The sequence below is a fragment of the Dioscorea cayenensis genome, chromosome 1, assembly GCF_009730915.1.
Source record: "Dioscorea cayenensis subsp. rotundata cultivar TDr96_F1 chromosome 1, TDr96_F1_v2_PseudoChromosome.rev07_lg8_w22 25.fasta, whole genome shotgun sequence".
NCBI lineage: Eukaryota > Viridiplantae > Streptophyta > Magnoliopsida > Dioscoreales > Dioscoreaceae > Dioscorea > Dioscorea cayenensis.
This window is the reverse complement of record NC_052471.1, coordinates 2,228,399-2,244,170: the sequence shown is the minus strand read 5'-3', so window position 1 is coordinate 2,244,170 and position 15,772 is coordinate 2,228,399. Positions and strand designations below refer to the sequence as shown.

The 15,772-nt window shown below is 31.0% G+C and overlaps 1 protein-coding gene across 1 annotated transcript; it reads right to left on the bottom strand.

The window, feature by feature from the left end:
• Positions 1-3,295: 3,295 nt before the first annotated feature.
• LOC120263796 (probable E3 ubiquitin-protein ligase XBOS33) lies at positions 3,296-7,239 on the bottom strand. Its single transcript, XM_039271779.1, has 10 exons — positions 7,016-7,239; positions 6,831-6,890; positions 6,448-6,519; positions 6,163-6,356; positions 5,933-6,093; positions 5,801-5,859; positions 5,618-5,664; positions 5,386-5,529; positions 4,706-4,797; positions 3,296-4,125 (listed from the first exon to the last, which is right to left on the bottom strand). Exons 1-10 carry the CDS (start codon positions 7,190-7,192, stop codon positions 3,587-3,589), a joined length of 1,545 nt encoding a protein of 514 aa, XP_039127713.1. The 5' UTR covers positions 7,193-7,239; the 3' UTR covers positions 3,296-3,586.
• Between the last annotated feature and the right edge of the window lie 8,533 nt (positions 7,240-15,772).

Below are 15,772 nucleotides of genomic sequence, written 5' to 3'. Positions count from 1 at the left end.
GGTGCTATCAGCTGAGTCTCTAAAGAAGCCTTCATCGTTGGTGTTATGGTCACAGGCTCCGTTGAGGCCTTACGTAGCGTTCTCGTCTAGTGCGAGCACCGCGGAGCACCGGACTCGGGTGGATAACACCGGAGAGGGGTATCCGACGTGGCACGACACGGTTCGGGTGCCGGTGGACCCCGCGTTCTTGCATGGCAAGGAGGAGTCTGACGCGGCAGTCTACGTCAGCGTCCTCTCTAAGCGGGCCCTTGCCGGGCCGGCTCGGCTTGGCTGGTGCCGCATTTCGCCGGCTGACGTCATCGACGGGCTCCACGCGCCGGCTTCGCGGCGCCACCTTAGCTACGCGCTTCGCGTGGGGAGTTATGGCGGGAGAGGCCATGGGGTTGTCCACCTGGAGGCGAGGCTGGTGGGTCCCATGGTTGAGAAGCCGGCCCGTGAGCCGAGCCAGCCGAAGAGATCGGCTCGTGAGCCGGAGCCAGAGCCGTGGTGGGGCCCGGTGGTGGTGGGGATTCCGGTCACCGCCAGAGTGGCACCGGTCACCGTTGGGGGCTGTGGTCCACGTGGCGAGTTGGTCTTGTGGCGCGGCTACTGAGTTTGACTCGTGGAAACTCGGTGGAAAGTTCTGGAACGAAATTGCGGCGGCATCGGCTAAAATTATTATTATTATTATTATTTTTTGCGTATAGATCCCTGTAAAATAGGAAATTGCGTAATGGCAAGAGTGTGTGTGGCGTGTGAGTATGAATTTGGTTTGAACATTCAACTGATCTTTTGAAAAAAAAAAAACAGATGGTTTTTTAATGAAAAATTAGTTGAATGTTTGACTCTATGAATGTAATAATCATTGACATTTTGGTATATAATAATAGGTTTAATATTAAAAATAGAATGAAAAATAAAAATTGGTTAGCCATTGGATAGCCTAATGGTATTATATAAGATATTAATGACCAAGTGGTCCATTGAATAGTTATTGGATAATAACGACTCAAAGTCGATCTATCGTAGAATCGAATCCCCCAATATAACCCCTTCATGTCGATGAGAGCTCGAATCTTGGGTGAGAGCACATTTCTGAGAGTGTGAGTAGTGGTTGTGTGCAGGTGGTTCCAGCACTCATGTGTCCGCGGGCCACGCTCCCACTTGCTCTATCGAGGCTTGTGCACGTCTCTGGCTTTTTTTAGCAGCTAGACCGCTTATCTTGGTAAAAAAATAAAAAAGAGGGGTTGTTCATGTACTGTATATTGTGGATCTAGAACTATTTTTATGTACTGTTTATGAGCCTATGTATGGGTTCTATGTAGGAAAAACATCAGTTTCATTCCTCCAAGATTATAGAACAGGAAGATTTTTTTAGAAGTTTGTAAGGTACCATAACTAGTACAGTTTCATATTTATTTATCTCTTTAATAATCTCTCAAATGGGAGACACTTGTTATCTATTAATAAAAATAATAATAATAATTGAAAAAGAAAACACATTTCTCATAATAAGATAAAAATACATCAATTGTATATCCTTGAAAATTAATTAAACTACTCCTTCCATTTATTTTTATATGTCATAAACCCATGTTCTTTTTTATCTTGTATTTTTAAACATCAAAAATCATTTATTATTTTTTCCCCAAATTATCCTAACACTCTATTCAATTTTTTTTTTTTTGAAATTTAATATAAAAGAGAAATGTAAAGATATGAATTAGGGTTAATATTAGAAAGATAACTAATTTTTTATTAAATTATATAAAATGATTAATTTTCTTAATATGTGAGATTCAGTTATTCATAACATATAAAAAGAACGGAGAGAGTATATATAAACATTAATATGAATCTCACAAAAGTGAGCATACACACTAATGTCAAAGAATATATTAAAAAAAATAATACACAGCCAAATTGAGATGCAACGTGTCCTCAATAATTCAATATCATCGAATGTGGAGGAGCTAATTTTTATCCGGTAGACTCGGTTCCGTGGTAATTACTACGGAACCGAGACGTGGCTCAATCTTAGCCATGGTTTATAAATTTTATTGTTTTTTATTATATAATCTAGTAATATATTAGTAATTATCTTAAAAGATCCAAGCCCTTTACTTTAGAAGTTATTAACTCGAGACAATTCAACGGTTGAGGTTAAGCCATATCTTGGTTCTATAGTAACTATCATGGAACCGGTTCCGTGAGATCATCTCTCATGTGGAGCAGTTTTATGAGGGGCCTCAAAAGTCAACGGATGATTTAAATATATTTCTTTGGAAAATATTTTTTTAATTTTTATTATAATAAATTATATATATAGAGTCTACATCATGTATAGACATGTATACAACAACCATAGATTTTGAATGTAGAGCGAGAGAGCCGAGATGTTGGATATTGATTTAAGAGGTCTGTAAACATATGTAAATTACAAATCTATGAATGTCCACATTTATAAATTTTAAATTTATAGATATAAATTTATGGACGACCACATATAAATCTTTATATATATATAACTAAAAAATAAAGTTAAAAAAAAATAAATAAATAAATAACAAAATGTTGTAGGGATGCGGAGGCAACATATCCATCATGGTGTCAAAAACGTGGAGTATATTTTATTCATCAGTGGCTTTTTCATGGAGAAACACTCGGAGTCCATGTTTAGTCTCTAAGAAAAATTAATCCCTCAATTATATCAACTTATTTTATTTTATCCATATTTTTTAAAAAATAAACGTATAATTTACTCATTACGAATACAAAAGTCACTTATTATTATTATTATTATTATTATTATAGACTTATAAAAAATATTCTAATATCATCCAATATATATATATATATATAAAAACATCAACTGCAGATATTAATGGCAACAATTGAGCCAATTAAGATGCTACAGTAAAATATATATAGGATTAGTTAGATTCATTAGTTTAGATTTTGTTTCAATTTAGATCAAAATATTATACATCACACTTTTTACTATATTACTATTTATAAACACAGTAATATTATTTATTAAACAATGTTGAACCGTTGGATTGAAATCCAACAATTAGATTTAAAGTTTATCAACACACACATATAATTCATCCATATATATATACTAGAAAAATAATTCATATACTGCACGTGTACATAATAAAAAAATATATATAAATAATTTCCATGTGAAACTGATGTAGTACAGATCAAATTGACATTTTACATCTCTTCACCGACCAAATGATAAAGTTATTGGTGCATTAAAAACAATTTCAATAATTAAAACACATACTTGACATGCAGATCAACTCCATTGCTTAACAATGATGAGTATAACTAATAATAATCCAATGGCTAGAATCATCAGAAACCTCAATTTTTGCATAAATATCAATGGCATCTGATGAATTAATTACAGACATTACAAGAACAAACATTTCCTAATTCAAAGAGAAACACTGAATTTTTAATTCCCAACAAATTGCCACCATTTCATATCAATCATATAAACCACTAACTGAATATAATGATGATGATGATGCATAAAAACAATCCACCATAACAAATTCACTCTCACATCAAACTATTCACAAGCCAACAGAAATCAAGCATTTATCTCTGAATTGCACTGATGCTCTCTATGGCAGCTTCTCCTGTTCCAAAACATGTTTGAACATGTTGTTTTCTCTAGTCTCTGTTCTTCTGTTTTTTCGGCTTCACTTGGCGCGCTCTGAGAAGGACGAGGTGATTGTTCGTGTATCTCACCTTGAGGATCATCAGAGGAACAAGGGTCGTCGTCACAAGTGCAAGAAGGAATTGAAACCGAAGGGAATGGACTGCAAGTGAGCGGGCACATGATCTCCGGAGAAACTGATGCGACGCAGTTCTTGTGATACTCAGATCTGCAAGAAGTTGCAGGTGTATCGGGGTCTCGAGGCGGGAGAATGCATGGATTGCATAGGCTGAGAGCTAGATTTAGTTTTAGCTCCTTTGCCGGAGTACTCGGCAGCTTAACAAATGAGACTATTCCGTTTCGACAAAGTGGGCACGGAATTGCCCCTGGTGGACCAACCATTTCGGTAGTCACATTACTTGTCGAACAAAGATAGAGTGCACATCTCACGCAAAATTCATGCCCACAACCTGAGAAATAAGAAGTGTATGACTTAGAGGAAAAGAAAGCACAGCTTGGTGTTGCACTAGTTCAAAGGCACTTAACAAGAATTGAAAGTGCTTTTTGACTACTTAAAAGTAATGTCTGCCATTTTTATGATTTAAAGAGTCGTCTAATTCATTTTCGTACACATTACATATGGTAAAAATAAGTTAACAAATGCATAATATCAGTTTGGACTTTAGCCTTAAGGTGATTGAAGAAAGTCGGTGACAAACTTATATAAGAAAGATACAAGCATTCCAGATAGCATGCATAAAATTCATATATAATCAGTCGAAGGTTTTTGAGCTAATGCTATATTTACTAATTAAGAGAATATTAAACTGTGGCCTCAAAATTTGTTTGTGAAGTTATGACTAACAGAGAAGATAAAATATATATATATATATATATATATATCATATATGCAAGAACAGATTTATCAAATGAAAAAAGGCATGGTCAAAAGTCTCCAAACATCAGGTTTTTACTGTAGTAGATGAAAAAGAAAATAAAGCCAACTGAAGCAGCAAAATATTGAACAAGAACATGAATAGAAATGACAACCTTCTGCAGCTACAGTGCAGGCTCTTTCCAGGCAAACAGCGCAAAAATCACTTTCATCAGAAGTGACAGTTGAGGATTGCAAGCCAGTGTCTCTGTCAAAAGTTATCATGTGATGAATAAGTCACATAGAACCTCCAACCATGTAATAAGCATCATACACTACCAAAAAGAAACATATATGCTTGATATGAAACACTTTTAAATCAGTATCAAATTTTTACAAAACAGAGATGAAACAGAGATCTCAGGAATTTACAAAGATAAAATCAACCAATTTTTACGGCTTACTCCATTAAATTTTCATCCGGCATCATGAACAATAATGTGTAGCAATAGTAGTAACATTTGGTTCTGCATTTTAATAACTTCTACTAGAATTTATATCTTGAGTTAGAAATGTGAGCTTTAAATACCTAAATTCATTGGAAATTTATAAAAGAGAAGATAAATCTTATGTTTCCTTTAGATTTCTTCAATGAAAGATCTCATTCTACAGATTTTAAGTGTAGACATTATTATGAATCCCGCACAAGCATGCATTCTAACCCTATGGCTTTAATTATGAAGATTGCAATTATAAAGCAAAATGATAGTAAAGAGAAAACTCTGAAAAGAGGTTCTCCAGCATATAAAAGAAATGGTAAATAATCAATTCATTAGCCATGTGATCTTCGAAGTACCTTGCTATATTAAGAATACTCATTAGTGGCAATGATAGATAATTGGAGGGAGGAAAATTTGGAATGGTCAAGTCTGAATTGGGTGACAACAATGGCTCGAGCCAATGCCGTTTCCATATCTTCGCAACATCAAGTGGAAGCCACCTATGACAAAGAGGAACTAAAATTCAATGATATCACTCTTAATAAAAAAATTGGAACCATATAGTGTGAATTTGGAAGAAGAGGTTACCCATTGCAATTCAATGTTAACCGACTTGCACCTTTTGCAATAAGGATCTGACATAAACACAACTTCAGATTCAAAATTTATAAAATTGACAATAAAACTTAGAAGGGATAACATGCAGATAATTAACATTCAAAGACTATATATGTCTGGAAAAATATAGTAGAGTAGGGCGAGTTATATTGCCTGGCAGCATTTAAGATTTCCTCCACATGCTGCATAATGCAAAGGAGTGCTTCCAGCTCCTGCAATAATCATCCTCTCGGATTACCACATAAATCAAAAGCAATCATTCATAAGCATAGAAGATCTCCATACCGATCAAATTCATTGCAGAGCCATAATGGAAGGTCACCACTGAGACATCAGCATGTAGATCAAGTAGGAGTTGCACACAATCGAAGTACCCATTCAATGCAGCCATATGGAGGGCCGTAATGCCACCATCGGCAACTTTATTGATAAATCTTACTAGCGCACTAAGATAGGAAACATTAAGTTACTGAATTCTTTTCAGCAAAGGAAGGAAGAAAAAACGGCACGCTTACGATTGGTCAGATCTATTTCTTGATGAGGAATCAGGGCTGGTGCCCCGGACAACAGCTATGTCGCCATCCGCAGCCGAGTCAAATGGCGCACTAGGAATGAAATCTGCAACCAATAGCCGAATGCATCGGATGTGCCCTTCCACTGCAGCAAAGTGGAGAGCTGTTCTACCACTAAGATAATCCGCTCTCATTACCTTAAACCCAAAATCAAACATCCAAGCTTTTTACTAATCTATCAAGAAAAGAAACAAATAAAACACAAAAAACTCATCATCCAATACACACATTACTTCTGTAGAGCAGCAGAGTCTGAACCACCTCCCAATGTCCATATCGGCAAGCTTGCATCAACGCAGTCTAATTTTCATCAATATAGAAAACACAAGACCAAACAAAGAAGGTTCAGCTATAATTTTGAATAATTATACACCAGATTCCAAAATCAAACATCAAATCAAAAGATTCAGCTAAAAAATCCCAACTTTCGCCCAAACAATCATCCAATGAACAATAAAAAAAATAAAAAAATAATCAAAAGGTAGAACTTAAAGATTAATTCGAAAACCTACATTCGATCTGGAATTCGAAATCATAAGAAAACAATACGAACTAAAGATCATGATATAGATAAATCTAAAAATCCAAACTTTTCGCCTCCGATCACCAACCTGGCCACAATAGTTCCTGGAATTCACATCCGCCCCATTCTCAAGCAACAGCGTCACGATCTAACCAAGAACTCAAAAAATCAGTAACAAAACACAACATCAAGAACAAAAACCCAGCCGGATCAAACCAGAGAAACAAAATAAAAAACATAAACACAAAAAAGATAAAAATCAAAAGAAAAAACCTCGCAATGGCCCTTCGCAGCAGCGAAATGGAGAGGGGAATTGAGGCCGCCGAAAGTAGAGTACTTGGCGAGACTTGGGTTGAACTCGAGAAGCATCCGGGCCTCAATCAGGTCCCCATCTCTCGCCGCCGAAACCAGCCTCTCCCCGGAGGCCGAGCACCCCAGCGAGTTCCCCATCCTTCTTCTCCCCAAGCTCTCTCTCTCTCTCTCTCTCTCTCTCGCGGCTTCAAAACTCTCTCTTTTATATTTTCTAAAACGAGTTAACCTTTGTCTTTACGGAAGAGAAATCCATCTTTCGGTTTCCGTGGTGGTGCCCACGTGGCAAAAAGTGGGACCCACTTAAATGCCACGTAATCGCTTTGAGATTTGTGCTTTCATGATATCACCGTAGATATGCTATCTTGATGTCCTTTTAGATTTTAGTGTAGTTCTTTGGGTGAGACATCTTGGTGCTAATTCTTTAAAATTGTTACTTTTTATGGAAAAAAAATTAATGATATATGTTTATATACTTCATTGTATTACTTGGTTTAATTATTTTTTTCATAAACTTAATATTAAAATATATTATTCTATGAAAACATAATGAAAATGAGACACAATATAAAGACAAGAGAGAAGGAAATAAAGTCAATTGCATTGGGTGTATGAATGGCACATGGCCCCTAAAGTCCCAACATATTTAAGATTTCATTATACACCTGCCCTATAAAATAATTACTAGATAACATAACTACATCACATGACCACTTTCCTTTATTAATTCATTCACTATTTCACTAATTGTTTCATTAGTGTCGGCTTAAAAGATAGATGAGAACAAAGAAAGCAATATAAATACAAATATAGTATAAATGGTTGAGTTACATGTTACGTACTATTTTATATTTGATATTTAATGGATAACATAAAATTTTTATCACATCTAATTCTGATTTTATTTTTATTTTAATCAAAGATAGTTTTATCTAGTAGCAGTTATTTTATATTTAATTAACTTTTTATGTTTTACTCATATAAAAAAAAATTGTGCTGTGTTATAATATAAATTTTCATATATTGAAAATATCCAAAAATACCATAAAATGTTGCCTTAGTAATTATTTTATTTAAATTATATAAAAATATAACACATATAGTTGATTCGTAATATATATGTTTTTCAAAAATTTAACCTATATAATTTGCATTTCTTTTATTGCAAGATTAAATCGGATTAAATGATTAGAGCTTAAAAATAAAAACTTCAACTAATGGCTCTCGACCTATTGATATCAGGTTCTTTAATTTGTTTATAATACTTGTTTCAGGAAAGACCCAAAATGAAACTCCAAAGTTCATGCAAGCTAAAGACGTAGATACTTGTTGAGTTTGCAGTTATATTCTACACTTGTGCATGTCTCTGATTTCTCTTGAATTAAATTAAGAGTTTTTGTTGCCTATTTATTAAAAAAAATACTTTATTTCACATAAAATTTATATGGATACGTTTCTCTCTCAAACGTTCAAAATTTACTCATCACTTTCACATTTTTCTCACCTCTTATATACTATTTCATTTCATTGTCGTATCTCAAAAGAAAATCTTTTTTTTTCCTTTTATTTCAAGCAAGTCCAACTTAAAATTTTTTTATCCTACTTAAGATTTTTTGTTAAGACTTCTAATGGTTATAATTAAGCATTGATTAAGTGCATAACTTGCAAACTAAAAAGAGGTGAGAGTGATATCCATTTAAACATTATTTTGGAGTGAAAATGAAAAGAAGATGTGGCCTTGAGATGTTGGAGGGTGAGCACCAAACTTGTCTCTTTATTAAATTTTTTCAATATCTTTTTTTGACACTCCATTTAATTATTATTTGTTCATTAGAATCCACATTAGAATCCAATAAGTCTCTTTCATTTCATCTCTTGGTGCTAATCTACTTTTGGAAGCAAGGGATCTCACTATTAATATTTTTTAATTATTGTCAATTTTTAATACAGTCACAACCCAATTTGAGTTTTTTTTCTTCTAAATTTGGTAAAAGAAATTAATTATTAATTATCAAAACAATTTAAAATTTTGGAGCTGATTTTGGTCTAAATCAAAAGCTTTTAATTAAAAATGAGCATGAAACTAACAAAGTGAAATATTGAAAGTTTTGTTATGGTCTAAATGTATTAATCTAATTAATGAAGACTACTAATGAAAGTAAATGATCTTAATATTAAACGGATAATTTTATTAATTTGGTTATATTTTATATAAGTGGCCAATTATTTCTAATTGTATAGCATGATAATAATGTACACAATCACATTATTTCTATTGAATATGTTTTTTCGGCCCACTGTTTCCATGGTTGCACAATGCCTGTGAAGCTATTTTACATTTTTACTTATATAAAATATTTAAATAATAACAATAATTACAACAAATGAGATGGGAAATATTTAGGAAACTCATCATAAAACTAATAGAAATGATGAAGAGTTTTCTTTTTTTATAACAAAGTTTCAATTTGCATTATTTATTTTTTTAATTCAAAAATAGAAAAATATAATCCAGAAGAGTTTGAGTATTATGATTTATTTTAAAATAAAATAAAATATAACATGGATAACTTTCAATTGAGCTTTTTGGTTAAAAAAGTGTTTTTTTTTAAACTAAAAATAAGGGGATAAAATAAAATTAATAGTAATATCATTAATATATTCAATAACAATAACAATAATGTTTACTTAGAACTGGGCTTTAAGTAATTACTTGGCTTAGAGGCCCATGTGTTCAATGGGTGCTTGGATGCATTTTTTATCATTAATTTATATAAACTTGATTTAGTTGTTTCCTTTGCAAATTGTTTGGTTGTTCTTGAAATAATTAATTAGTTCTGAAATTAATTAATTCTGAAACCATGATAATGTGGGAATGATTTTATCCAACTAACGGGATTTTTATAATTTTTGTTTTAAAATAAAAATATATATCATTTTAAAAAATATGTTAATATTAATACATATTTATTATTAAGTAGAAATATATAGTTTTAATTTAAAAATATTTAACTTTGACTGATATTAATTAAGTTAGATGTGGTTGGCTAGTGTACAAAAATCTTCTTTTTTAACTGATTTTTAAAAATATATTCTCATCCTCACAATTTTATTTACCAATTAAACACAGTTTTTTTTTAAAAAAAAAACTAGCCATATAAAATAGTCTTGATATGTCGACACTTATTGATTTGATAAAATACTAACATGATACAAGAAAAAGTGTTCAAATTTATATTTCAAACCTTGTTTACACATTCTTTAGACCATTTCATTTTTCAATATTATTCTAGAAAATTTTGTTAGCCATGTTCGATAAGATCAGTGTTTACATCATAAATCACATTCCATAGGAGTAGCAATTACATCGTTTTGACAATTCTATATCATATTAAATGCACTCCTTCTCTAAAATTAAAAATAAAAATCAATTTGATATATTTTGTTTGATATTTGATTAATCATTTCATGTTAGTTTGATGAAACAAGGGTATTACTTAAATAAAAAAATAGTATTTTTAATAAAATAAAATAAATTTTGAACTTTAAACTTTTGTATAATTCACAATAACTAATATTTTTGAGGATTATAAATTGCATTGAATCAAATGAGACAAGAAAGAATTCATGTAACATTAATGATTGAACTTTTATCATTATTTATTTTTGAAAGTGTGGTCATGTTCATTTTCCTTGGTAAGTCTTTGAATTCACACAAAGAAAAGGTTTGGAAATGGAGAAATTTTTCTCATATTCACATTGGTATGAGTCCAATAATGCAATGCAAGCATGTTGTTAGTTAAGCTTTGAAGGTTTGATGGGACTTGTCTCTGTTTTGTCACTCTATGCATATCTACTCTTTTTGCTTGTAATGGTGATGTTGATCCGTGCATGATATACATATATATATATAATCCAATTTGCCACGTCATACTTAAGTATTTTAAAAGTTAATTATCTATATAAATATAAAACTTAATGTAAACAAAGGAAAGAAAAATGTTTACATGTATACCCATGTTAATATAAACAAAATTATTTAATTGAGTGTTATTGAAATTTGTTTAATAACTATATTTTGAAGAACGATCTTACAAATTTTATTTCGTGATAGTTATAACAGAACTGAGATATGGCTCATTTTCATTTATTGGATTGTCTCAATTTAATAATTTTTAAAATAAAAGATAACAATTTTTTAATATGATTACCAATATATCTCTATATTATATAATAAATAAAAAAATTTACAAATCTATGCTTAAAAATGAGTTATGTCTTGGTTCGGTGATAGTTACCATAGAATTGAGTCCATTGAATTATTTTTTCTGTAAATTTTTTTAGCATTAGTTTATAAAAAATAAGTCATTTAATGGAAACTATATTTGTATCATTATGAAATAATGATACATGTCAATTATTAGCTTTAAAATCACGAAGAATCAATTTTTAATTAAAATAATATATTAACCGTAAGAAATGTGTATTTTAAGTTGATCACAAATGAAAAAATATATATATTTTGACTTCATTCAAAAACAATCAAATCATTTAATTTTTATTTTGAATAAATCAAATCATTTAATGGAATCTATATTTGTACTGTAAAATAATGATATATGTCAATTATTAACTTCATGATTATGAAAGGTATTTTTAAATTAAAATTTTCAACACAAAAAAAAGTATTTTAAATCATTTAATAGAAATTAATTTTGCACTGTGAACTAATGATACATCTCAATTGTTAGCTTTAAAAGTATTAAAAAAAATTCTAATAAAAGAAGTATGAATATCATCAATCAAATGTGCATTCCAAGATTATCATAAATGAAATATTCATATATAGTGTTTTTTTTTTTTTTTGGCCTCAACTCCTAAAAAACATCATATAATAAAAATTACAGTTGCACTATAAAAAGAAGTTAAAGGTCAATTATTAACTTTAGAATTATAAAAGATTATTTTAATAAAAAAATTATCAACATTAGTAATAAAAAAAATACTTTCAAAGATGATAAAGTTAAATTTTTCTGTATATTCTATAGGAATTCACTTAAGAGGAAATGGTCTACAGTGAAAAATTGAATGGAAGTAATACTTTTCTTAGAATAGTTGGAAGTTAATATTATTTATAGTATTTTAGTATTTATTTTATTAAAAAAAATCTTCAAATGGAAACTAAGTGGGGGAAGTAATCTTATATAAAATTTTATTTCTCCTGCTTCATTAAAAATATTTTCAGACTTAGTTCAAAATTAAATAAAGTTAAGGAAGGAAAAAAATGTTACTTTTCCCATTTTAAAATAACTAAGTATTTAAAGAAGAAGAAGTTTGTTCATTTTAGTAACTTCCTCATTATTTCCTCTGCCTTTAAGTGAAAAGAGCATTTATTTAACGGAACTGGTGGGTTCCCTCCGCTTCAGATGTTTATTTGCTATGAAGTGAGAGAACTACCACTTCCCCCATTAACACTTTTTTTTATATTGAATTAAGCCTACTTTAATATTTTTTCACCAAAGTTAAAAAAATTAAATTTTATATAAGACCATTTCCCTCAATTTACTTATTTAAATTTTTTTTTTTATTTCCTGAAAAATGAGCACTAAAACTATTGGAAGTTATATTAACTTTCAACGAAAATATCATTACCTCCGTTTCAGACTCATTTCTCACAAAGTGAAACCCTAGAAGACAGTGATTTTTATATTGCACCATCCTAATCAAACTTATCAAAATTTCTACTAACCCTACGCCCTAAAGTTAACTACATATAATCTCTAATATATACATGCCAATCATTGGGTCCATCTAAGAATCAAATTAGGTTTTATATATGCACATGTTAAGCATATAAACCTTTGAGTTGGTTCAATCATAGAAATCTAGTTTGAGCGTTCAAGTTTGGCTTAACTTGACTAGAAACTTCTCATGCAATGAGCATGGACAAGTTGGTAATTGATAGATGAATGTTTTCCTTAGTCAAAATTGTCATCTTGCTTGCTCACATGTGTTTGAACCCAAAGACAAGTTCATTTTTGGTCCCAATGAATCCAACAAATGAAATAACAACATCAATCACGGATAGAGGCCTTAAAAACATTTTATATAATTTTAATTATATTTAGTATTCTATGAATTTGTCTGCTACTAATGATTTATTATTTTTGGTAAATTCTTTATTATTATTTTTTTTTAATTTTATAAGGCAAAAATATAAATTGTATAATAATATTACAACTTCATATATGGATAGAGTAGTTTAAGAATTTTTGCCTAATTTGGGAGAAGAAAAAGCAAAATGATACTAAAATACTGATTATTTGTTTAAATCCCATCATAAATTAAATACTTATAGGTAGGGGTGTATTTGAGCCGAGCCGTTCGTGAGTAGCTCGGTGTTCGGCTCGATAAAGGCTCGTTCGTGTTTAAACTTTCATATCAGTAAGCGAGCGAGTCGAACATCGTTTTCGTCTCGATTAATAAACGAGCAGCTTGAGCGACCAAAAGCTCGGCTCGTTTTTGGCTCGCGAACACGATCTCGTGACCAAGCTCGTGAACAAACTCGTTTATAAGCTCGATTGTGAGCGTTTATATATATATATATATATATATATATATATATATATATATATATATATATATATATATATATTACATTATATATATGTATATGTATATTAAGGTGTATATGTGACTATGTCATTGATTTCAATTTGAGTTACACATATAGGGCTATAAACTACTATTTGAAGGCCAAGCTCATTAAAAGCTCAGGTCAACTAGTTCATTAAGTTAAATGAGCTCATACGATAAACGAGCCAAGCTTGAACACCACCAAACTCGGCTCATTAAATCTTGTGAAGAACTCGTTTATTGTATAATTAAAAGCTCGTTTATAGTATCATTTGCAATTTTATTTGGGAAAGAGGAGCGGGGCGAACCCACTAGAAACCCAAGGACGTGCACAAGCCTCGGTGGAACAAGTGGGGACGGGGCCGCGCTCACGTGGGCGCTGGAACCACCCGTACACAACCACTATTCACAACTCCCAGAAATGTGCCCTCAGCCGAGAATCGAACTCTCACCACTCGGTGAGAGCTCTATCGGCGACCCGTGTACCAATAGACCAGAAGGTCGTTGCCCATTTGCAATTTTATTTGTAACAATCATTAATATAATCAAACTCAAATCGAGTTGAGTCACACTTGATAATGATTCATTAAATAAGTTTACTAAATAAAAAAATAAAATATAAAAAAATGGTCAAGCCTTAATCAAGTTAGCTAGCTAAGTCTAAGCTTCGAGTTTTCTTAACAAGTTGAGCTCGAGCATGAAGCTCGAAAGAAGCTCGATTAGAGCTCGAGCTAGGTTAAAATAGTAACGAGCCAAGTTTGAACATAAAAAATGAAGGTCGAAGTAAGCTCGGCCCGAGTTCAAGCTCGATTAAATAGTAATGAGCCAAGCTTGAACAAGGCAAAGCTCGGCTCGGCTCGGCTCGTTTACAGCCCTACTTATAGGTTGTGTTTGATTGTCCATTTTTTCCCTGAAAATTTTTTTTACGGGTCATTTTCCAGCTAATAGGTTGTTTATTTGAAAAAATTTTTCGTGAAAATTTTTGCCACAAACTCTATTACGTGACCCTATTTTCCCTCAAATCAGTGAAAATTTTTTCCTGCCTCCACTCTGGAAAAATTTTTTCAGGAAAAACGTAAGGGGCTATATGAAAAAATAACGGGCGATTGAAATATTTAAAATAACTTTTCTTTTAAAAATTTAAAAGAAAAGTTTTTTCTTTTTCTTTTAATTTGTTTTTTCAAAAAATAAATTATATAAATTGATAATATTTTAAATAAATTTATCCAGATCAGAGATAGATGGATGGTAAGATTCAATTCCACGTAATGTTGTTTATAATTTTAAAATAACTTTCCTTTCAAAAATTTAAAAGAAAAGTTTTTCTTTTTCTTTTAAGCATTTTGATGGTAAGATTCAATTCTACGTAGTGTTGTTTATTATTTTAATAATTTTTAAAATATTTTTCATGAAAAATGTGCTTTTTCCAGAGAAAATTGATGCAATCAAATAACAAAATGAGGTTTTTTTCATGGAAAATTTTCATTTTCTGTGGAAAATAAGAGTAATCAAACAACAAAATTTGAATTTTTCATAGAAATTTTTTGATTTTCTAACTAGAAAATAATGCCAATCAAATGACTATTTTTCATTTTCCATGTAAAATTTTTCTACGGAAAAATCTTTTCCAGCCATTTTCCATGTTGCCAATCAAACACAGCCTTATTTAAATAATATTCTAAAAACAAAACTTATAAATATGACTATTATTATGAAGAAAATAATATTCCTGATTTATTTATTTATTGGAATATGTAAAATCATATCTTACCACTTAAACCTTAAATTATATAATTGGCATAATTTTGATTATAGTCAGTGTTGTTTCCATGTGAGTATATATATATATATGTGTGTGTGTGCGCGCGTGTCCAACCATGCACTTTCACATATTATTATTTTTTTTCCTAAAATAAAAGTTGTAATTGATGGTATAGTTGTAGATATGATCAAGGTTGAGGGGTAAAATTGGAAAAATTAGAAGCAAGTACAAATATATACCATATGTTGATGCAGGTCGTTGGATTTTAATCCAATGGTTATGCATTGTACAATAAACAGTATTACAGTGTTTATGACTAGTAA